The sequence below is a fragment of the Cupressus sempervirens genome, chromosome 4 (assembly GCF_028749045.1).
Source record: "Cupressus sempervirens isolate cs-2001-9-10 chromosome 4, ASM2874904v1, whole genome shotgun sequence".
Taxonomy (NCBI): domain Eukaryota; kingdom Viridiplantae; phylum Streptophyta; class Pinopsida; order Cupressales; family Cupressaceae; genus Cupressus; species Cupressus sempervirens.
The window spans coordinates 678,310,352-678,335,913 of record NC_143121.1 but is presented as its reverse complement, the minus strand read 5'-3'; the positions used below and the strand labels follow the sequence as shown (position 1 = coordinate 678,335,913).

At 36.2% G+C, this 25,562-nt stretch overlaps 1 protein-coding gene across 7 annotated transcripts in view; it reads left to right on the top strand.

The window, feature by feature from the left end:
• The first annotated feature begins 8,306 nt into the window (after nt 1-8,306).
• Nucleotides 8,307-25,562, top strand: part of LOC149563071 (Photosystem II reaction center PsbP family protein) — a 198,690-nt gene continuing 181,434 nt past the window's right edge. For 5 of the 7 annotated variants that reach the window (XR_016364019.1, XR_016364017.1, XM_089826487.1 and 2 more), the window contains exons 1-4: nt 8,308-8,470; nt 8,662-8,725; nt 8,824-8,936; nt 9,608-9,673. Coding sequence is in view for 4 of the 7 variants with exons in the window: in XM_089826487.1 (XP_089682613.1) it covers nt 8,410-8,470; nt 8,662-8,725; nt 8,824-8,936; nt 9,608-9,673 (304 nt within the window). In the remaining 3 variants the exon portion in view is untranslated. Of the gene's footprint in view, nt 8,471-8,661; nt 8,726-8,823; nt 8,937-9,607; nt 9,674-25,562 lie in introns of all 7 variants that reach the window. The other 2 variants (XM_089826486.1, XR_016364018.1) reach the window with 2 other exon arrangements.

Genomic DNA, 25,562 nt, shown 5'->3' with positions numbered 1-25,562 from the left:
CATGAAAATTGATGGTCGTAATGGTTGTTTTAAAACTTTTGAACTGTATATGGTAGTCTAAATTATTTTTAGACTGTATAGATTGTCATGTTATATTTTTATAAAATTGTCACTACACTTTGAAATACACAAAGATTTATTATATACTATATAGTTTATTACTTAATAATATAAATATATACTATTACTTTGTTAATTTATCTATTTTAAAGTGATAAATATGAATGTTTCTAAATTTTAAAATATTTGAATTTGAATTTAGAACTTGCTATTATTAATAATTATTATATTAGTATATAGTATATATTATTTTTGTATGTATCACTAATTTATAATATTAGTATGTAATGTAATGTTTCTAATTTATTTTTCATATATTTATATTAATTAATTAAAAAAAACAAACTGTACAAAAGTGAAATTTTTATCATTAATTTTAGACTTTTGCATGTATTATTAGTTTATAATTATTTTCTAATTTAATTTTTTGCTTAGAAAAAAGTTTCTATATAAATTATTGTATATTATTATTTATTTATAATTTTTTGAACCTAAATAAATTGATATTCAGGTCTGTTTATAGATTATTGAAACTTAACAATGAGACACATTAAATGACAACTTGTTTGAAAAATGACAAAAAAAACTAACCTTAAACACATTCTAACTTTGTCATCTTTTTTACAAATACATAATATTTTAGTAACAATATTCCTTAATAATGTCCTAATAATATCATAGTTCAAAGCATATGAATCTTAATGTCACAATTTGATTGATTTATGTTTTTATTAACCTAACATATAGCAACTAATTATTATTATAATATAAAAATTTGAAACCAACTTACTCCTTTAGGGCCTATTTAGTTCGTGGAATTAGCAAAATTGGGTTTTGTTTCATATCAAGAATTTGCCTTGAAATCTAGATTTGTATTTCGAAATTGAGTTTTGGTAAAATAGTTGGTCTCATTTGGTTCACCTGAAAAATGAGTGGGAAGATACATCTTCTGCGTTTGGTTCTTGAAATTGGAATTGGAATTGGATTTTTTAAATTTTTTAAATTTAAATTTTTTAACAAGTGGAATTAGAGTTATTAAATTTGTATTTTATTAAAAATGGAATTAAATGATGAATAGTGAATCAACCTACTTTGCATTTATACAATTTACACAAGTACTGTAACAAGTCCTGACTCACCTACAACCAAGAGTTTTAGGTATTCCACTTAAACCACAATGCCAAGTTGCTTTAAACCATAATGCAAAGTTGCAACTAAAAAGATGAAATGAAAAGAAGCAACCATCTCGTAACACAACAATATACCCAAAAACATTAACATTGCAACTTAGAAGAGATGACAATACACCTTGAGTAGAAATGTTGAAAGAGAAGGAAACTTGTTGTTATCAAGGGGAAATGCCAAACACTTGTATAGGAGAGATGCTATGTCTTAGACCTACGTAATGTTATAAAAATAAAGTTGCTAAGAACAAATGAAAACTGTAACATAATGTTACCTGCTCTTGTTACAAAAATTTCCCAAGAACTTTGAATGCACATATGTAGAATGGTAAACTTGCAAAGCACGTTCATAGTTACAATGGTAAAAAAGGAGGTTAAGTCCTCACCAAACTTAAACAAAGAATTGTTTCTAATTTTTTTTCAATCCTCAAAAAGTGAAATTGGAAGTCAATTCCAAATTCTAGGTATCTAGACAGAAGAGAAGTAACCTAATTTTGAGACAAAATTAGAATTCTGAAATTCTAATTCCACTTTGCTATTTTGGACACAAACCCCAAATTTGACATATCCAAATTTTCCATACACCAATTTTAGTCAAATTCCACAAACCAAACGGGACCTTAATGTGAACACATTGGATACATAATTAATCTATTTGATTTTTTTTAATCATGAAAAGTTCTTGTAAAAAACCGTAAAGGTGTTTGTGCAAATCCACATGCCAATCTTTTAGGCATGAGCTCAAACATCATATTTTTATCATAGTCTATGTTGGAGAAGATGTCATTGTGGAGGTTCTTGATATATGGCTTCTGCCAGAAAGTGAGAGCTTCAATGACACAGGGTTTGTGGAGATCTTGGTTGTCTTGACATGTAAGGTTATCTTTTCTTGATCAACATAATTAAGGAGCTCATAAACCATGGAGGTTACTTATTTATAAATATCGCTATTGAAGAAATTAATCAATTTATTCTTCCATGCTTGTAGAATAAAATTTAAAGGGTTTTCATTTTTTTATTTTCAAGTGGTGGTGTTTGCTCTGTTTGATGACAAATTGTGCTCCTCAAGTGGAACAAGGGTTACGGTTTTCTTAGGACATAATTAATGGTGATTTTGCAAAGATTTTTTTTGTGGTTACAAGGGTACACATACTATTCGTGCACATATTTTCTTTCAACCAATGAAAGATTGTAGAAGGTTCTAGAAGATGTGGGAAATGTTTTTTTTTTTGATATTTCTTTGACATTTTTGAAAGAACATTGTAGAATGTATTTTTCCTCCTATTTGGATGTCAAAAAATTATTTTCACGTCTAGTAAAATTACTTCTAATAAATATGTTGGTTAACAATCCCTTATATTTTTGGTTTATACCTTGACTCTTAAACTGCCCTTTAGCTCAGGGAGGATGAAGAAGTTAACAACATAATGGGCAATGTAGCAATCTATCAATGACCCTTGAATTGAAAGGCACAACTCCCTCTTGAATGCAAGATTTGTAATGAATTTTGTTTTTTGGATTTTGGGGGTATGCTCTTAACCAAAGAGCAAAAGAGGAAAATACCAGATTGCTCAACACTTCAAACAACCTAGGCAAATGCAAATGGTGAATAACTCATGAAATGCAATCTATTCAGATTTAAATGCAAGATATGGAAACATTCATGACTAACTATGACATAAAGAGAGTAGGAAGCATGACATAATGGGTAATCCCCATGTTACAAATTTAAATAATATTTTGACAATACCCAGATTATCTATCTTTCAGCTACTCCATTAGTTAGATTCTGACCCTCTCATGCAATGAACTACACTACACACATGAACTACGACATATAGCATAAATAAAAAAAAGATACTTATGCTAAAGAAAGTGAGGCATACAATCTACTGAACGAAGGAAATAAAATCAAGTTCGTTTGCATTCATTCAATTTTCAAAAATAGCACTTTCATTCCACATACTACACTGAAACTAAATGAACAACATAATAAAAAATGGACTCGAAGTCACACACAGTAGTCCCAACTACATGGGTTTGCCAAAAAGTAAATTTTGACGATCTTATTAACTTCTCACAAAGTTACATATACAAGCCTTCTCAAAATGGCCAGATGATTGTATCACAAAGCATCTCTGAACAAAATAAACTAAAAATAGGAAATGATTGAATCATTGTCCATTACAGAGACTGACAGAATGCCATAAATGGCTACAAAAAGAAGGAGAGAGAGGGAATGACAAATGTCAGAGCATCATGCCTTCTTAGGAGTAACTGTCTTAACTCTATAAGATTTTATCATGTTAGCTATTTTGTTGAACTCTTTAACATCTGTGATGATGATATTGTCAACTCGAATCATTCAGTAGTCGTGCACTTCTATTAGCTTATCTATTTTGGGAACTTTTGACTTAAACTTCTACTACGATGCCTTTCTTATGATCAAATTTGCTAATGAGAGCTCTTGAATCCTTGGCATTTGGAAATTTAGTGGATTAGCAGCTTCATCAACAAATGCCAAAAACTTTGACTTCATCCTCTCAACATCCACAAGTTTTCCATTAGCAGACACATAAGACTCTATATGTAGCACTTTCAGATATTCAAATAACTTTTCAATGATCTTCTGCACTAGGTCATGTATGTCCTCTAGCTCATTCACGGACCTCATAGAGCTTTCCATTATGAATTCCAAGGATTGTTTCCAATGAAACAACAGTTGTTTGCCCATTTTGAGGATCCCATCAGAGATGGAAACGTTGGTCTTCATGTCGATGACCTCTTGCAACAACATAGCCATCTGCTCTGTCAAGCTATTTGCTGCCTTCTGCATGGTCAATTGATGGCTTGAGGTGGCCTCCCTCAACTTATCAACATCCAACATAAGACCTCCCAAGTTTTCAATTAGTGGGCGACCTTGAGCCTTCATTTGATCTACCCATGTTCGACCGATTTTCTCGAATTGCCTCTCTTGTTGCAACTTTAGAAGTAGATTTTTGTTCTCCTCTATTTGGGTCAAATTGGTTGGTTGAGGTTCTCTTGAGTGCAGATCTAATATATTCCATCAACTCTTTGTTTAAGGCCTTTATGACCTCCTTCTCCACTCTTAGCTCCTCTAGTCTATCCTCAATCTTTTCGTTGGTGGACTTCCATATATTCACCATGGAGTCATGAAAAAGGATACCAAGATCCACCATTCTGATCTGGAAGTCATCCATGGAAAGTTCATAGAATTTTCCTTCCTTTTGTGGCTCTGCAATCTTTACCAACATGTGGCCAGTAGATAGATCAATGGCCAATGCTGCAATTGATTTTCGCTTCTTCGTCTTCTTAGAGAGTGCCTGAGAAGAAGTGGCTTGTGTGATCAAATATTTTTGATGGAGTGACTTATTCATATCTTTTTTCTTTCTATCAATGGTCTCCTCGAGCCATGATTTAGTAGAAAGTACATTGATAGCAAACTATAGGGCAGTAGGATCAAACAACTTCTTAGGTACTAGGGGAGTTTGCTTGCTCTGGGAAGCAACAGGGAAGGCAATGACCATAGTCATTAAGAGGGCCAAGGTATTCCCTTGTTGAGATGTGTCTTGTCCATCCATAGGGTTTGTGTCACCATCCAGGTTAATGATTTGACTAGGGGAGGCAGGCTTGGCAACTGACTTCTCTTGTTCCTTCTCCTTTTCTTTGTCCTTGTCCCCTTCTTTCTCTCCAACTTTTTCGGTGTCTGGAAGAGAGCCACCTCTGCAAGTAAGAGTGATTGGCACATTCTTCTTTGGAGGTTGGTCTCCACCTTGACCAATAGATTGTGATGGACCTGCAAATGTTGAAGTAGTAGCCATGTTGGTGGCTGTAACAGTTGATGGGCAGCTCTAGAAGATACTCTACCAGTTGAACTAGTGCTCCCCGTCCTCTTCTTCCTTTCTTGGGTCTATTCTACCCATTTGTCTGTTCTCTTGATTATTCCATGCACAAGAATATCCATCTTGTCTATGACATGACCTTTAGGTGGGGTAGACACAATAGGAGTGCTCTTAATCTTCTCATAAGATGAGGGATGCATGTAAGCGCCATCTTTTGCAAGGTCAGAAACATCAATAGAATCATTAAGTAACTTAATTTCCTCAATAGTTAATTCGGACCAAAAATTCTTCCGAGTTTAGTATTCCTTCAGACACTTGGTCCATTAATCTTTGATATGTAGAACATGTCTGTAGGTATATCCTAGCTTTAAGTGGTCTCTTACGACGTTCACTAGATCATATTGAGGCTTGAGTACCTGATAATCAACCAATTTGATTTTGCTCTCAAAAGTCTTCACTAGATTTTGAGCATTGGTTCTAGAAGCGCATGAATAGGGTCCAACCACTATGGGGAATGAAATCCCATCTATTTTCTTCACATTTAACACAAGGTGTTCACTTCAATAATTTATCGACATAATTTGACTAGAAACACCTTGTCCTTCGGGTACCTAAACAGTCTCTTGGGAAAACAATCAAAGGCACCTATTTGCAGGTAAGGGAAGCTCAAAAATTGGATGAATGAGCATTCAAACTAAGTGATAATTGAAAGTTCCTTTTGTGAAAATCTCCTCTCTGGGCATCCTTGCGATTCTTGACATAACCTCATTATGAAGGCATCATTTACTGCCACATACTTCTCGAAGCTTCTTTGCAGCTATAGATGTGGGTAGAACTCATAGACCTTCATACGCTCATCATAATTCTGCATGTTAGAAAGGGCGGGCCACAAGTGGTGAGTAGTCAAGGAATAAATTAGATAGGAGGACATGTAAAAGTGTTTAAATCTTGTGGCCAAATTCATCCATGAGGCAAGCTCATTAGAAATAATATGTGCCCAGTCAATTTGCATACCTTCGGCACAGATTGCTTGCACCAGGAAGAAATGGTGCTCGATGAACTCGAGGATCTCCTCTTTTCTCTTTAGTCTGAGTAGTAGAGGGAGGATATCTACAATCTCCCTCTTCAAATTAGTGTTGAACAGGGTCTTGGGCATTTTGCTCTTTTTCAAGCGAGGAGTTTGAGACCATGTCTCTACATGTCTTCCCTTCTGAGGGTCTTCTTTTCATTAAACATTGACATGGAAGAGCCAAAGTCAATATCACAATACTCCTCTTTTACACAGATGCCAAACACAGATTGCATTAGAGCTTTATTGATTGAAATGAGGATGGATTGATCAGGGAACACAACCTTCTTTGTCTTTGGGTTGTATCTCTTGATACATTCCCTTACGAGCTTTGGTGCATGTACTGCCATTGCAAAACCAACTGCTTCTACCAATCCACTCTCTTTTAGCCTTTGAGTGATTAGGTGAATAAGCTAAGAATTTAGTCTTTTATGGAGATCACCCAAATCATAAAATTTGAATGACATATCTATTAACTCGTTCAATTGACTCTCCAGGCCTATTAACTTATCTTAATCCACAACTCTGATTGCCATTTTCTATGATTGCACATAATGCAGTTCTCGATAAATAGCCATTTAAAAATACTTGGGGAAACAAATTTCAAGTAATTCCAATGAAATAGGTATAGGAATCCGAACGTTGGCGCCACATGAACGAAATTAAGTCTGGCCAATGATTATAATGGCAGGATTTGCATTAAATTTCACAATCAACAGCTATTTAAACTTTCTGTTTTCTTGCACATAAAAACTCATAACCCCGGAAGCCTTTTCACTTTACTTTAAGTAAAGTCTTATTACTAAAAGTCACTTACCGAAACAAATGCTTTAGTTTCATGGAAAGTGACTTGTTTCCCTTCAAACTCTGGAATACAGATATATTCGACGACTTAACATATGTAGGAAGAGAGAGAGAAACTCAACTTTTCCATAAGCCCACTTTCCTTAGATTCATAATGGCATCGTGGGGGCTAATCCTTTAATAGTTTGTGCATTTCATTCTTGCACTTTTCACCCTATGCATTTAACACTTGCTTTCCATTAGGTCGCGGTCGCATCTTCACCACTCACTTTTCTGGAAGTATCTTCTAAGCATTTCTGGAGAATATTTGCACTTTAAAATCACTTGTCCTTCCATTTTCAAAGCCTCTAGAAAAGTGACATTTTTCATTTCTTGGGAACGGAAAACCTCTCTTTGAGTAACATTTTTCGAGATGAAGTAATAACCACCAACACTTTATCCTTTAACCTCAAACTGATGGTTACAAGGTTAGATCTCGAGCATGCCTTATTGATTATGAGCCGAAAATAGTTCATTCAACATTGTGCTCATACTGTTTGTACATAACAACTTAGTTTTGACATAAGTCATCACAACTTCCGAAGCAGAACAAAACATCCTTGCTTCCATTAGTGTGCAATAGAAAACCCATAGACTCGTTCTTCCTCATGAAAGTAGATTTTACTTCTACAACTTGAATGGAATTCTTCCTGGCTTTGATTTGCAGCTTCATGGATCTTTCTATCATGACATAATTAGTTGCACGACTTATTAATCATTACCATGACTTCGCTCTTCGAAAACGCACTTGACGAAGTTTGCCAAAGAGGAAAACTAGCTCGATTGCCTGGAATCCGTAGGGAATAGAATGCCAGGGTAATACAATAGACATAGAAACATGTAAAACTTACTTCTCATTGGGAAGACGCCCAAGCACATCCCAATCACACCTAAGTCACCTAGACCTTGAATGCATTAGAAAAACATAAAACTCGCATGGAAAAATTAGGTAAAGGTGATGCAAGGAAGACCCGAAAAAAGAAGAAATGATATACTTGGGAAAGATGAGACATAAGTAACCTAAATGATACTTAGACATTAACTTTGGATAGAGACTCATTTAAATACCAATCACTTGAACTTGTCAAAGGAACAACTAAAATTCGACAACACAATAAAAAATTAGAAATTACTAATGAAAAATTAATTAAAAATAAAATAATTTAAATCTTAGAAACTCATTAATTTTGATTGGAAAAATTAATTGTAAACATAAATCTAAGTCTAGATAGTCATGGACTAACAATGTCTGAAATAAACGAAGTATAAATTTAAGTCGTGCGGTGTTGATTATCCACTTGGGCACTACTGCAAGCCTTATCCACTTTAATTATAGAGATTCAAAGAGAAGCAAAATTCACAGTTCACGTCCTAAAAAATTTGGAAGAAAATGGAAGTTATGAGCGCACTTTCTCTTTCGTCATCGCCAAAACTCTTCTCATTTACTCCACGTCAGCTAACATCAAATCCCCATTCTGCTTTTTAATTTTCTTACTCTTGTAACAAATTCAAATATGAACATTGTCTTCAATTTATAAGCAATTCGAATAATCAAATGCCCGTTAAAGAAATAAAGTTGATCACATTTTTAAACCAATTAAAGCCAAGCCAAAATTGAGAATGCATTTGATCTCTTCTGCAGGCAATTTAAAAAATCTCAAGTATGGAAAGAAGCAATTTATAAGCTGTTTGCAGACACACAACAAGTAAGTCAATACATCAATAATGGCTCTCTAATTATTTAGCAAGTGGGTTGAGTAATTATGCTAGTTTTCATTGATTAAATATTGCCTTTGGGTTTTAGTATGACATCTCATCACTTTTCAACAAATGGAAGAAGGCAGACTGTGTGCCAGATTATTTCGTTGTTCGCGGCATTTACTTGTGTTAGCCCAACAGCAGGGGCAGCAGAATCAGGTTATTATTGCTTACCATTGTATTGTTAAATCATTTCATTCTGTTTTGGTTTATGGACTATAGGCAGGGCTTTAAAATTATGCCTAGTGTGCGTGGGGTTTGTTCGAATAAATTTTTGAAATATTGCAGCAGAAATGAGTTTGTTAAATATGGAACAAAGGGCATGCTACTAGGCAATGAGTACTCTCAGAATTGCCAGATTCAAGAAATGGAGAAGCCACACATTGTAGTGCATCTATAATAATTGTATAGTATGCATACACACCCACAGTTATTAGGTCTTGTCGGATCAGGATTTTATGGGCCGACCGGATTTGTCTGATTTGGATCAGACTACAATTTCTGTGGAAATTTTGTTTCTGAAACTTTTTGAGCTCAGCAATGAATTGAATTTTTCAAACCTGGTAACTATTTACAAATCACAAACAGCTGGAGATATGGGGGTATTGATACAGGAAGGACATTTTGAAATACGGTATGGGAGTAAGTCGATAAAGGCACTAGAAGATAGGGATGAAGGATCCTGTCCTAGACCAGTGTTTCAAAGCAGCAATGACTTACGCGTATTGCATTAATTTAATTGGAATTTGTAACTGTGATTATCTCTTGATTTAGTCAGTTGTATTTCATGTATCGGCAGGTATCTGAGGAGATAAATATTTTTTTTGCAGGGGTTGAAGGTGATTATGAGTTGTATAAGGATGAGGCAGATAAGTTTTCACTGCTTGTTCCCCACGGTGAGTAGCTTCTTCCTGGTTCATGTCTCTAGCCTTTGTATTGCATTTAAGATTCTGACTATGAAAATTCAACGGTGCACACACTTCCCAAGTACTTGAACTTTTTTTACATAGGCTTTAACTACAGTGTGGAATATACTTAATAACCATACCCTACTTATCACCAAGGAACAGGGATCTCCATGCTTATCTGGGTGAAAAGGCATGAAAATATATGGAATGTAAAGTATGCTATTAGTAAAACTGCCATTTATTTAATCTCCTTACATACTTTTCATTTTAGAGTAAAACAACAGCGTTTCTGTTGATTTTATTATTTGAAAGATGATCTATTTTTCAGCAATTCACTTTCTTTGTCTTCATGTATTAGATGGTAACAAGTTCCATATACATTGACGGAGACCTTTTTAATAGAGAACTTTTTAGAAGCTTTATACTAGCATAACAAAGAAATGAGAGTATGGCATATCTGCAATAATAACTTAATGGCAGGGAGTAACTGCAGGGCGATGTTTGGGTGTTAACCCAACTTAACTCATGCTCAGGCAGATTCTCTGTTTAAAAGAGAGCGAATTCTAATCATTAAGATAGACTGACTGAAATTCCAGCTGGAACTTTAGTGATAGCATAGATGTGTGAATTTATTTTTCATATCATTCCTGTTTTCATACATAAAACATAAGTTCAGAAGCACATATTAATATGGGATAATTTTGCATAAACTTTGGGGATTGGAACTTATGATTAGATGAAAGGCTCAAAAAACTGTTAGCAATAAAATATGTGATAGAGGTGCTTTGTGACAATTTGAGCTTGTATATGCTATTAGGATAAAGCCATTTTCCCTTGTAAGAGTGAAAATATCTTACCAGTATCAAGAATAGTATCATACTATCATGTGAAACATGATATAACCTGTAAAACTTTCCTTCCTCTTTACAGTGATTACTTCACCTATTGGGTATATGAATTATCACCCCAACTCTATCGATTCAGTTCATGTTATAATTAGTGTTACACCGGTGTGGGGGTGCGGTGTGACGTTGGGATGAGTTTCGGGTGCGGGGAAAAAAAGGGGGCCTCAATTTGGGGACTGTGGGGTGCAGAGGGGGGAGGGGAGGGGGTGTGAGGTTGCATAGTATACATTTATGACTGAAAATGCTAATTATGAAATGATACTTCAATACAATATACCAAAAATAGTTTAATATCAAATGCGATTCACGAACCATAAGTTCAAATTTGAAATTTGAAATTTCATAACCATTACCAATGACCATTGAACTTAGTAACATACTCATAGTAAAATACTAAAACTTTTAAACATAATAATGATAATGATAAACAAAAAATATAAACCATACACAGTACCATGCATGTAAGTCAATCGTTGACTATCAATTTATCAAATGACAGAGATAAAAGATTCAAAATTCATTGTTCAAATATGATTATCATATATCATAAAGATGCTCGTGATGACAATGAGCTGAGTAGCATGAAACAATAAAAAGAAATAATGTATCATGGCCATATCAAAGTGAGTACAATCAACAAAATGTCAATAATGAGAATGTAAGGGTGGTAGCTCTCTAATCATCCCCTATACCTAAGTCCTCATCACTAGGACTACTAGGCTTCTCATGGGTAAGATCCTGATCCTCCAAAGGAACACCAACTGGCCTTACATTGGCTTCTTTTGCCTCGTCATCCTCAGCAATCTGAACTGAATCCCCTGGCTTTACATCTCATCGTGTTGTTGGGATCTCCTTGTACTCACGTGGCTTGCAATCTTTGAGTTGCAAGAAACCATGTACACCAACAAACTTCTCCGCTCTCTTAGAGGTAAGTCTGTTCCTCTTAACAGAGTGGATGAAGTTATAGGTGGACTAGTTCCTCTCTACAGTTGAGGAGCTAGAAACTTGAGATAAAAAAATTGTAAGTTACAACTTACAAACAAACATTCATACAATTTGTGGCAAATGATAAATAATAAATAAATGAATCATAAATCAGTAAAGTAAAACTCTTAAATTTAAGATTATAAAAAGGTGGAACTACAAATCTGAGAAAGCAGTCAGATGGCTAGTGAGGTGATCTTTGACTTTTGTAACCGATGACATTTCCATCACAAAATGGGATTCTTTTGTGCCATAGTTTAGAGATTCACCTTTGCAATATCTTAGTATCCTACAAGTTACAAGTTTACAACATAATATTAAAATAAGTAATAAGTAATAATCAAAAGAACTTATAATTATAAAGAGCTTAGAACACTGAATCAAGAACTATAATGTCCCCTTTTTAGCATTCATAGCATGATGTTATCATTAGCCTATTTCCCCATGGTCCCGTAGGCTAACTAAGACATTAAAGGGACTTAGAGGCCATTTGGCCTAGATAGTTTCAGTTGCAGGTCTTTCTGAGGGGTTTTGAGGCAACTTTGGGCATACTTACTATTTATAGTAAGTCATCTTGGACATGGTCGGACATCCAGGGGCAGCGGTATGTCGATGGTAATTGTTTAGAATCGACAAGAAGACTTGTTTATCATTGATAAGATTTGTTATGCATTGATAAAGCTATTTTATAAAGTTAAATTTAAATATTTAACTTTATTAATGCATAGACTATAGTTTGTGGAAAATATTTAAATTAAAAGAGTCCCCTTTATTTTATAACACATTGGAGTCATAAGTTACATAAAGGGAGTTATGTTTTATCCCACATTGAGAAAACGAAGGACGGAGCTCTTGTGAGAACACTATAAAAGAAATGGAAAGAGCTTCTTTTAAGCATGGTTGGAAATATCAAAAAAATTGAAAAATTTTCTGGAGATTATGTCTCAATAGTTTGAAGGACGAAATCCCTTCAAGTTGGAAATTTTGACGCCATTGAAAGATATGGTCTTGAGATTCAAAAGGGTAGCAGTCTGAAAAAGCAGATACGAAAAAGCGGTCCGAAAAAGCGGAACCGAAAAAGTAGGCCGAAAAAGCAGTCCGAAAAAAGCGGAACTGAAAAAGCAGGCCGAAAAAGCAGTTCGAAAAAGCAAATCGGGAAAGCAAAGCAGAAGGGGCAGCATTGAAGAAAATTATTACAGCCATCTACAACCAGGTTCCTTTATTAGTATTGTTTTTAGGGGTGTTATAAGTTTCAGCTGTAAGTGTGCATGATACCAGCATTATCATTTTGTAATCCATGTAAATGCCAAAAGTCTTGGCCATATTTCATGAGCATTGTATTAGAAATTTCATTGCAAATTAAGAAGATAATAGTTGCTGGTGTCATTTAAGCAATTCAATATCATTATTTATCAGCGAGTTAGTTTGCACACCAACTGTTTGTAAAAATGCCAGTTGGCTGTAGGTGTTCATTTCTCATGCTTAGATCATATATATGCACTGAATATTGTCAAAATTAGTAGCACACTCATGTTAGGCCATTGTGTAGTCCATTTGGAGTCTTCTAACACAAGATTCTTATTGATGCAAATTGAAAAAGAGTCATTTAAAGCCAGCTGAAATACTATATCAGTTATATGTCCCTTGCATGTGAATTGTTTGATGAAATTCCTTGAGCTTTCATCAGCATTTTTTTGAGAGTAGATTTGAGGAGGGTCATTACAGTGGTATCAAAGCTTGCTTGCAAAGTGTTTGACGAAATGTCAAACAACTGAAGTATAAAGATTTTTGGTGTTTGAAGAAGTTATAACTTATTGGGGTTATTACAAGAACTAAGGATTACCTGTAAGACTAACATATTCCGACCACTCAGTGCAAGTCTCATTAACAATCTTAGTATCATACATCCTAGCAATGCACCGAAAGAACCCATTCTTCACCTCATCATCTTGAAGTGGTGTGACTCTACCAGGCCTAGGCATGTACCACTTCGGGTTCAATGCATAGGCAGCCATGTGTAAAGGAGTGTTTAGCTTCTCCCACCTACGGTGAATGAGAGGCTCAATGTGCTCCGTATAGAATGCTAGAGTGGGGTCTCTCTCACGCACAACAACCCTCATCTACCTAAGCATGGAATCAATGCACTCATAAACCTCTCCAAGGTTAGGTGAATCTGCATCTCCATATCGAATCACCTGAAACACTGGAGTAATGATAGAGACTATGTATTTTGCATCACTCCAAAACTAATCACTCTTTACTGTCTCCTTCACCCTCTTCCCGTGCTCTGTTCTGGACTGAGGTCATTGATTCCATTCTTGTGTCATAACCACGAGTTGCAATGACTCTTGCAACTCAATCATTCTCTCCAAGAGAATATAATATGAGGCCTATCTGGCCTCAATTGGTTCCGTGAACTGCTTCTTTGCGAAGCCCCTGAAAAGTGCATGTGATGTATGGTTATTGCAGATAAACATCTGCACCTCTCTCCCATCATTAACCACCCGTCTAATCCAGTCAATTTGCTCCATGTCTTTTAGTGCATTGTTCATGGCATGCACACAACATGGAGTCCACCAAATATGCCTATAGGCTGCCTCGACAAGCCTCCTTGCAATTTTGCACACATGTGCTGCATCTGTCACAACTTGGACCACATTTTGTGGCCCAACTTCTTCAATGGCATCCCTAAACACATGAAACTGAAAATCAACATCTTTACGATGCCTTGGACAATCAACTGCCCTTAAAAAGTATGGGTTCTTGGTGCATGTGACCATAATGTTGATGAGTGGACGATGACTAATGTCTATCCACCCATCCATGATAATGCTGCAACCTGACTCCATCCAACATGCCTTCATCTGCTCCATCGAGATCCCAACCTTGTCATAGGTCCTATTCACCACTATGGTCCTCAACTTTTGGTCACCTGTTGGCAAATATGATGGCTCTCCCTCTTTCACTGCCATGGACATCATCCTTACAAAATAGGGAGATCAAGCCACATGCGTAGGGATACCATTGGCAAAGAAGAAATCACCAACAACATCATCTAACTGCTCCCTTGTGTGCATATTAAATAACTGAGTAATGGGGTTACTACCACTACAACTTGTACTGGCTTTCCTTTTCCTCCTGTTGCTATCCCCTACTAAATTGTGTGTGGGTGAGGATAAGGATGGTGTAGATGACATAGTCCCTGCTCTCTAATGCAAGATACATGTAGAAGTATCTCGCTGCCTTTGTAACTGCTGTATATTCTGTACTTGTTACCTAGCAGCCAAAGATTTAGGCATTGGGATTGTAGTAACATTAAAAATGCCCCATACTTTGTTCACTTCAATTCTGTATGTCACATTCTTAGGATTTGCCAAGAATATGCATGAGCTCACACCATAAGCAATCCAAAAAAAGTGTATATTAACTCTCGTAATGCTGCCAAATCATTCTGCACCACACATTACACTTCCATTTCCATGTGCTATCATTTGTAGGTGTAGAGCGTGTAATTTTCATGGCAAATTGTTTTAGAGGGGACTTTGGATCATAAGGACCCCTAGCAAACTCTGTCAAAATATTTGAAGGGCAATCAATAGAAGGCACCCCTAGTGCAACATAAGGAGGCTCTTCCTCAGATTGGGCATCTATTTTAGCCCCATGATCACTTCCCTCAGGCTCAAGCTCATATTCAAATGCACTTCCCTCATGCTCAAGCTCATATTCAAATGCACTTCCCTCATTAACTTCCATGCCTTCTACACTTTGACTGGACCTGGATGCTATTTAGAAAACTGCATTTCACAAAACAAAATTGATTATGAATCATGAAACATTTCAGCCCAAGTAATTAATAATTATTTAAAAAAACATTAAAACAAACTAGTCTTAGCCTACTTAAAACTTTAGAAATCTAAAAAGTAGTAAGCTAAATATGTTACAACCTAGTTTAATAATAAAAAATCAATATAAAAATCATAGAACAATATTGATAATAAAATAAAAAATAAAAAACAATACAATAACATTGAAGTTTAGAATTATCAACTATCTAGTATCAACAAGATTCAAGAATGAAACATTCGAATATTTTAAATGCAAATCTGATTTCTAAAACAAAAAAAATACTGTAAAATAAAAAAACCTACCTTGAACTTATGAAGCACTTGCAAAATCAAATCTTCTTGCTTCTCTCGATCTTGCAATCCCTTGCAAAATCACTTACTAAGCTCTCACAAACTCCTACCTCTTTTGCTCACTTTGCTCCTTGCTGCACCAAAATAGTGAAATGGAAATGCGAAATGAAAATAAGGTGTATTGGCCTTATTAAGCCTTGAAATAAACCTCATGGGACCCACACCCAATTAGGGTTCCCAAGCTTTAAAAAACCATAAAAAAGAAGATAAAAAACTTTATTTATTTTTGACTTTTTCAGCTAGTCGCTAGACGCATCCCGCGCGCCTCTAAGAGTGCACCTCCGCACTCTTGCATCTGGGACACACCTACATCCCCACATCTTGCCCCGATGTGCTGACTAATGCGGCCGTGATGTGGCGATGTTTTGGTCATGATTGCGGTACTTGAATGCGCAATGTACCTGCACCTGGGACGTATGCACACCCGGTGCAGGGGGTTTTAGGGCGGGTGCATGCACTCAGGTAACATTGGTTATAATTCAACCCATCAAGGTGAAGGAGAGGATGGATCCATGTACGTAGAATTTCCACCTTTTTATTATAATGTTGAATCCTTTGTTAATTTTTGAAGAAAGTGTAAGGGTTTGCCCTAGATTGTCCCACTCTTTTTTTTGAAGTTTTTGAAGTTGTGTGTTTGTGTGTGTGTATATATATATATATATAGAGAGAGAGAGAGAGAGAGAGAGAGAGAGAGAGAGAGAGAGAGAGAGAGCTCAAACCAATCCAAAAATGAAATAATGTATTATTCTAATGTCCCCATTTTTGGCAGCATCGGAGCTTTAGAGATTAGCCTATTATTGTGATCCTCGTAGGCTAATTATTGTGTATAGAGGGTCTTCTTAGGCAAAGACTTGGCTATGGGAGGGTCTTGTCTTCTTCGCAACTCAGTATGTTCCAGTTTGGTCTTTGTGACTCAAATTGGACTTTGTTTGACTTAGATTGGACTTTGTTTGGGCTTAGTTTCATGCACTTGCTATTTATGGCAAGTTGGGTGATGATTGAGAGGGAACCTTTCTATTTTTGAAAAGTGCATTTGGTCACATGGGGAAATAATAGGAGTGACTTCTATTTAAACTGCATATTTAAAGGATAAGTATTTTGGGAGTCATTATAATTTTGGTTGCCAAATTATTATTAAATCATTAAATGACTTATTATAAAGTTATAATTGAACTTTATAATTTCACTTAAGTTGAGGGTTTAGTCATCATTGGAATGGGTCATGTATTTAACTAATTATAACCCTAATCCAAGTATTAAATGTTATAAAGGGACTTTGTAAGTGAAACATTTTGGAAACAAAAGGGCCATTTGGAGATTATAAATACGAACTCATTGTAAAGGAAAAATCATCCGATTATCTATTTGCTTTTTATTGTTCTTGTGAAGGGTTTCTAACTTTTTCAGAATTTGTTTTCATTGCTGAGGTCTAAGGGGATGATTTCTGGTTGATGCTTCCACTATTGAGCTGGGGGGAGAAGTTGTGTGTTGAAGAATTTCGTGATTAAATTCTGATAATTGAATGCAAATTATTTCTGCAATTGAAGAAGTTTAGACTACATATCTGAGGGTTGCATAAGTGTCTTTCATTTCTGTACGTGCTGTGCTTGAAAGACCTGATTTAAGGTTGACATTTCATATTCTGGGCAATTTTAGTGAGCATTTGAGGAGCTGCCATCTTATATATTGTTGGTGTTGGAGTTTATTAGACAATGCTAACCTATTGGACGCCTGTGTTTGAAGTTGTAGGGCCTGCATTGGAAAGACCAAGGCCTGCGATCAATTAGAGAAGGCTGTGACACATACTGAGAGCTTTCATTGAGTTAAGGGAAGGCTGCAATCATTCCTTGCATGCTGCGACTGAAGTTCGGGAGCAGCAATCTCTACATCTGTGGGTTGTAACCATTTTGGTGGAACTGTGATTACCAATGATGAGGCTGCAATTCACCTTAGAGGCCTACGTTTATGCTTTGGAGTAGAGTGATTACATTACAGTTAGGTATGGCTTGTGGGGCTATTACATATCCTGACAACAAGTAGCGTTTATACACCTAGGAGACATTAGTAGGTACCTCAGTGTTGAGCAACAACAAACAACAATTTTGGTTTGGGAATTTGAATAGACGGCTACAGAACTTGGAGAGGCTACTAGGTTCTTTAAGTTACAAATTGTAATTATCATTTTCTGAAACTAATTATTTGAATGACATACAAATGTATTAATTGTTTGAGACTTCCAACTCTCTGCATTTCAAATTTGTGGGTTTAATTGCTTACTCTCTGCATTCAATATATTTAGAGGATATTAATATATATTTCGAAATTAGAAATCTAGCATTGCACAAATTTCCAAAGTCGGTTCATATCATTTAACACTATCAGTTATAATAGGCTGGAGTTTTTAGAAGGGCATTAGAGTTTGTTCGCCAAGTGTTTGACAAAATGCCAAACTACTGATTTGAAGAGAAATTTAATGTTATTTGGGCTATAACCAGTTGGGGGTTATTAGAGTGGTTTCTTGCTAGCCTGCAGGAATTGGGCTTAGAATTATTTGATCAGTGATTTGTTCAAGACTTGATAGCCATTTGTTTGGTTTGCCATTCAGTAGTTATAGATGGCGACAGGAGATTCATTCTGTAATGTCCCTGTTTTTGGCAAAGCCATGCAGTGGATGGAGTTAGCTCATCATAGCAACCTTTGTGAGCTAATAGGGTGTTTTGGGGTTCCCAGTTGTGGATTTACTATTTTTAGTAAGTCTAATTTTGGCAGTTGCTATTTTTGGCAGTGCAATGGGTAACTTTGGCATTTGGTCGTCACCTGTAGTAAATAAGGTTAATAATTGCATGAGCTCTTTATTTATTCAGTGATTATCAAGTTGCATTATTATAATGATATTTATATTATTATAATAATAACATTAAGAGATATTTTTAAAAAGTATGTTCGAAAATTTCAAGTGTTGAGTTCTTTTGGAAAACTTCTATAATTTCTGAAGTGGAGTTTTTTAGGAAACTTTGACCAACGAAAGATTATAAATGAGATCTCATTTCATTGGGAAAGGCATGCTTGAAAAACAGATTTGTTTTTTGTGCCTTTGTGGCTTTTTCTGATTTCTAACTTGTGAGCCCTTGCTGAAGTATAAGGGTCTCGTTTGAGAAAGTTCTTGGCAATTGTGCTAAAGAATACAATTGGCCAATATTCTCCTACTGTATTCCTATAGCTCAGGATAATAATCTTGAATTATATATCATTTGGCTGAGGGTTTGAAGAACTTTTGAGATCATCTTTGATAATTGTGCCGAGGTCAACAATTATCGAATACTCATAGTGTCTACTGTGGCTTGGAGACATTTGAGAGTTTTCTTTACTGAATTGTAGAGGTTGTGTGACCTTGTTGGAAGGTTACAGTGGTGGTCGAAATTGTCTTGGAAATCTGCAATATTGGTAGTTGTGGCTAAGGAAGAGACTGTACGACAGTTACTTTTTATTCTCCTCCCTTCGTTTTGCCTTGAAACAATTGTGGGAGGCCACGTCTCATCTGCTGAAGCTTACGTTTCATAGAGGCAGCCGTTTTGAAGCAATAAGGGAGTCATGTCACAGCAGCACGCTCTTACACATGCCCAACAATTTGCACATTGTTGATGGCAAGGGTGTGCGTTACTTACGATAGGGACTAGCAGTAGAGGGAGGACATTTGGTGGCATGGCTAGGCACATTTAATTGCAATCCAAGTGCCAATACTTATATATGTTAATTCTGATTTGAGGTAAATAAAATACAAGAATTTTCTTACAATTATAATTTGATTTTACATCTTCATTTCAAAATTCTTGTAATTTCTACTACATATCAAACTTGGGAAATGCTGAATAAATAATTCAGTAAAAGAAATTGGTGTTATAGTTGGCAAAGGGTTTTTACACATTTCGGGTAGACATTATACTCGTAGAGGGCGTACTTCACCACCTAGCGATGAAGAACTTGTGATACAGTTTGATATTCTGAAAACAATTGGATGTGTTAATAAATGAGTTGAATTAAAATCACAACCGGATGACCCAACTGATTTCAAATCCGAGATGTGTAGAACGTGATATCGCTTTTTCGAAGAGAGAAATGTGATGATACAGTGGTGGCTACAGATGTGCGGGACATTTCCTGTGAGACACCGCATGAGTTGGACATAGTGGATATGGAGTGTGATGAGAATTCATGTCAGGTTGAGTCAGATAATGCAGTTGTTGGCATGAGTTTCGAGGAACATGCATTTGATGGTGATGCAAAGATAGTGGGAGTATGAACTTGTGATAATACAGTCATATCGACAACTACTTCTGTGCCAATTGAGCTATCTATTGAGGAGTTTAGCAATATGCATGCGGTTGTTGATGTGTGTTCTGATGATAGCACACATGTTGATAATTATGAGGTGAGTGGTGCTGAGACAGAGTCGTATTATGCTATAGATCAACTCAATCTTGAGATTCACTTTATGGACAATCCTATGTTTGAGATAGATTCGGCATTGTCTTATGATAATCCATTTTTTTAGATTGATGTTGATCGCTCACCTAAGTGGAGCTGGGCTCAGTTTTCACCATCTGCAGATCAGTTTGGTTTTTTGTTGCAGCAATGGTGATGTTCCTAAGTCCACAGATTTTGACATGGCTACACCTATTGTTGATACAGTTGGGATGAATACATATGGTTCTCCTGTAGCTATGCCTTCTCTAGGGATCATTGGTGATGATCAAGATTCGAGTCTAGTATATATTATGTGGGTGGATACATGGAAGAAGACGATGCTGAGATCTTATCTGGAGTTGTCGTTTGGTGATATCTTGACTTCCACATCATCAACACAAGTTTTGGGTGCTATGCTACAGGTAATGTTGTTGGTTTTGATGATGGTTATATATAGTTGGTTTAGTGTCAATAGAAACGTCACATACTTCTTCATTTGGGACCTAGGTAGACTAATGTGTTATTTTTTTTTGAGATTGCTTGAGGATAAGCAATCTTAGGTAGGGCGGACTGTAATGTCCCCATTTTTGTCAGCATCAAAGTTTCAAAGATTAGCCTATTATTGTGATCCTCATAGGCTAATTATTTTGTATAGAGGGTCTTCTGAGGCTTGGCTTGGTTATGGGAGGGTCTTGTCTTTTTTGCAATTCAGTATGTTCCAATTTTGTCTTTGTTTGACTCATATTGGATTTCGTTTGGGCTTAGTTTCATGCACTTGCTATTTATGGCTAGTCGGGTGATGAATGAGAGGGACCCTTTCTATTTTTGGAAAGTGCATTTGGTCACATGGGGAAATAATAGGAGCGACTCCTGTTCCTAACGTAATATTTAAAGGATAAGTATTTTGGGAGTTATTATCGTTTTGGTGGCGAAATTATTAGTAACTCATTAAATGGTTTATTATAAAGTTATAATTTAACTTAATAATTTCACTTAAGTTGAGGGTTGAGTCATCATTGGAAGGGGCCATTTATTTAATTAATTATAAGCCTAAGCCAAGTATTAAATGTTTTGAAGTGATGCTGTGTTGGTGTAATAACCCCTAGCCAATTATAGCTCAAACAAACATCAATTTCCTCATTAATTAGAAGATTAGCATTTTGTCAAACACTTGGCTAACAACCTTAATCTTCAAAGCATATGAAATCTAGATGGATAGATGCATGAATGCTAAAAATAAACATCAACCCTGATATATAATTCTGCCATACATTCAATTCTAAAATAATGAGTGGCTCACAACAATTTCTAAGTTTGTTCATTTACATAATATGCTGCAACAATTCATCAAACATGTCTGCCACGAGGGTCTTATGGTTCTCATCATGAATGTCCTAAAGTCTAAGAAGATTGTGAAGCCTAGAGGCTCTCTGAAGGCTGCTGATTATGATACGGAAGGTAGTATTCCAGAGAAGGGTTATGATTCTGAAACCCAGGATGAAGCTAAGGGGGGTGAGGAGAATTTGAACAAGGGCTTTGGGGGTAGTTCAAAGAAGAAGAAAAAAGTGATTGTTGACTTTGATTCCGACAAGGAAAGTGATTTTATCGAGGATTTGGTGAGGGATTATAAAAAGAAAAGTGGGAGTAAGGGTAAGAGGATTAAGGGCATTACTGCTGTGAGGGCTTCTTCCTCTTCGGATGATGAACCCTTGGCTCATAGGATGGAGAGGAAGAGATATCCCTCAAGACGTTAGGAGAAGAAATTTAGGCATAATGGGAAGGTGGATAATGAGGAGTTTGATGAACAGAGGCTACATCCTGATTTGGTTGATAAGTTTGAAGGTTTTCTAGGGTCTACTAAAGGGTTGTATGGTAACCCTGGCATAATACTAAAGGAGATTGGGGCCATAAAAAAACAAATGCAGGTGTTCGGAAGGGATATGCAAGCACTTTGCAAAGAGGTAGGGCAAGCTAGCAAAGTGGCTCGTGGTGAACGCACACTTGGACAACATATTGATAGACTATTGGAGGTGATTAAGAACGCAAAACAAGTCAAAAACCTCATGCAGAAGATCCTGTAGCTAGAGGCAAAGAACAGGGCGATGGACAAAGAGTTTAATGCCAACCAGGGGAAGATCTCAAAACTGGAAGCCAAGATGAGCAATTTGGAAAAACTGTTTAAACAGATTGCTGAGAATGTGAGCACTCTGTTGAAGAAAGTGGAGAATGAGAAAGGTCAGGACTCCCCTAAGGTTGTTGAGATTCAGGGTCCGAGCAAGCGTACCAGGGCTCACTCAAAGAAGACTGAGGACATGAGCAAAACGGATGAGGTCAAGGCCGTGGCTGAAAATATGCACATCCTTGCAAACCAGGTGCTTGACTTGATCAAGTCTTTTTAGTTGGCTTTTTGTTGTTTCTTTTATTGTCTTTTTGCTGTCTTTTTCAGCAATCCTTTGAGTGACCTCTTGGATGTATTTTTTGGAGGTTTGTTTCATGTTTGCTCTGGATAGCTCTCTTTGTAGCTTTCTTCTTTGTTTCTCTCTAGATTTCTTGTAAAAGGTTTCAGGTCCTTTAAAACCTGTTTTTACTTAATCAAAACAATTCATCAAACTTACAAATAAATGATGGAGCCTGTTAATCTCAGAGATGATGTCTAATTTGCAAAACCATTCCCACTCAACACTACCCAAAAATTGCAGAAATATAACCCAAATAGATACACCCAGCAGCCATAAGAATAGACACTCAAGTACAAGGGGAAATGACGTCTTATGGTGCAGAAAACACACGCCAATAGATGAAGCACCAAAATTGGTGTGCTATATGTGAAATGATTGCCCAACTAGGCAATATATCAGACCCACATTAGGAGTTAAAATACCACCCAAAAATCAATATTTCAGATGCTCACAAATCAGTGACCATGCGCCCAAATGAGCTGATATAATTTCTCACAGAATGCAATGACAAACATTCAGCAATGTATCATTCTTTCTCACCAATTGGCAGATTGAAATTGCGTCCAACAACAAAGATGATTGGCATGGTTGAACATATTTCTCAATCACCAAATTCTCAGAAATAATGAAGACCCAATTCATTGCAGCACCAAATTGATTCTCCAATAGAAACTAAAGTCTCCCTAGCCACAGTATGAACAGTAGGGAAGTTTCTCAACTGTTGACATGCAACAATCAGCTACAGTAGTAATGAAGCCTCACCAACCACAAATTCACAGCTATAGGTAGGCAAACACACTTCTCAGTATCAAACCCTTATACCTCAGCAAGGGCACTAAAATCAGAAAACTTAGAGAAAAAGCCACAAAGGCAACAAAAACAAATAATTATCCAAGCATGCTTTTCTCAATAAATGGGCTTGTATTTATTATCTCCCAATTCCCTTTTGTTTCCAAAATGTAACTTCACTCAAGAAGCTTCACCACACAACATTAATTAGAAGCTTTCTCTTAAATTCTCTCACTTGACTTGGCTTAGCTAATTAATAAATGACACTTTCCAATGATAACTCAATTCCCAACTTAAGCGAAATTATAAAGTTAAATTATAACTTTATAATAAGCCATTTAATAATTAATAATAATTTGGCCATTAAAAATATAATAACTCCCACAATACTCATCATTTAAATATGCCGTTTGAAATAGGAGTCATACCTATTATTTCTCCATGTGACCAAATGCACTTTCCAAAATAGAAAGGGTCCATCTCGATCAATGCCAACTTACCAAAAATAGTAAGTACACAAAACTAAGCCCAAACGAAGTCCGATCTGAGCCAAACGAAGGCCAACCTGTAGCTTACTAAAATGTGGAGAAGATAAGACCCACCCAAGCCAAACCTCTACCACAGAAAACACTCTATCCACAATAATTACCCTATGAGGATCACAATAATAGGCTAATCCCTAAAACTCAGATGCTGACAAAATTGGGGACATTACAGTTGGAGAAGCTTCATAAGTGAAGTTACATTTTGGAAACAAAAGGGCCATTTGGAGATTATAAATATGAGCTCATTGTGAAGGAAAAATCATTTGATTATCTATTTGCTTTTTATTGTTCTTGTGAAGGGTTTCTCAGTTTTCTAAGTTTGTTTTCATTCCTCTTGCTGAGGTATAAGGGGCTGATTTCTGATTAGTGCTACCATTGTTGAGTTGGGAGAAGTAGTTGTATGTTGAAGAATTTGGTGATTAAATTCTGATGTTTGAATGCAAATTATAGCTCCATTTGAAGAAGTTCAGGCTGGTATCTGAGGGTTGCATAAGCGTCTTTCATTTCTGTACCTACTGAGCTTGAAGGACTGATTTAAGGTTGGCATTTCATATTCTGGGCGATTTTGGTGAGCATTTGAGGAGCTGCCGTCTTATATATTGTTGGCGTTGGAGTTTATTAGACAACGCCAACCTGTTGTAGGGCCTGCGTTAGAAAGACTAAGGCCTGCGATCAATTTAGAGAAGGCTGCGATGCGTACTAAGAGCTTTTGTTGAGTCAAGGGAAGGCTGCAATCATTCCTTGCATGCTGCGACTGAATTGTGGGAGCAACAATCTCTATTTCTATGGGTTGTAACCATTTTGGTGGAACTGCAATTACCAATGATGAGGTTGCAATTCACCCTAGAGGCCTGCATTTATGCTCTGGAGTAGAGTGATTACATTACAGTTAGGTGTGGCTCATGGGGCTGTTACATATCCTGACAACAGGCAGCGTTTATAACTTTATACACCTCGGAGGCATTAGTAGGTACTCATCGTTGAGCTACAGCAAATAACAATTTTGGTTTGCGATTTGAATCTGCGCTACTGAAGTGGGAGAGGCTACCAGGTTCTTTAAGTTACGAATTGTAATTATCATTTCCTGAAACTAATTATTTGAATGACATACAAATATATTAATTGTTTGAGATTTCCAGCTCTCTGCATTTCAAATTTGTGGGTTTAATTGCTTATTCTCTGCATTCAATATATTTAGAGGATATTAATACATATTTCAAAATCAGAAATCTAAGCATTTGTAACACAAATTTCCAAAATCGGTTCATATCACTTAACACACTCAGTTAAAACCAGCTGGAGTTTTCACAGGTGCATTAGATTTTACTCACCAAGTGTTTGACTAAATGTCAAACCACTGATTTGAAGAGGAATTTATTGTTATCTGAGCTATAACCAGTTGGGGATAATTACAATTACATCTAGCAAGAGGAATTTATTGTTATCTGAGCTATAACCAGTTGGGGATAATTACAATTACATCTAGCAACTAATAACAGTGAGAACAATCAGGTATAGAATAATTCTAATGCATT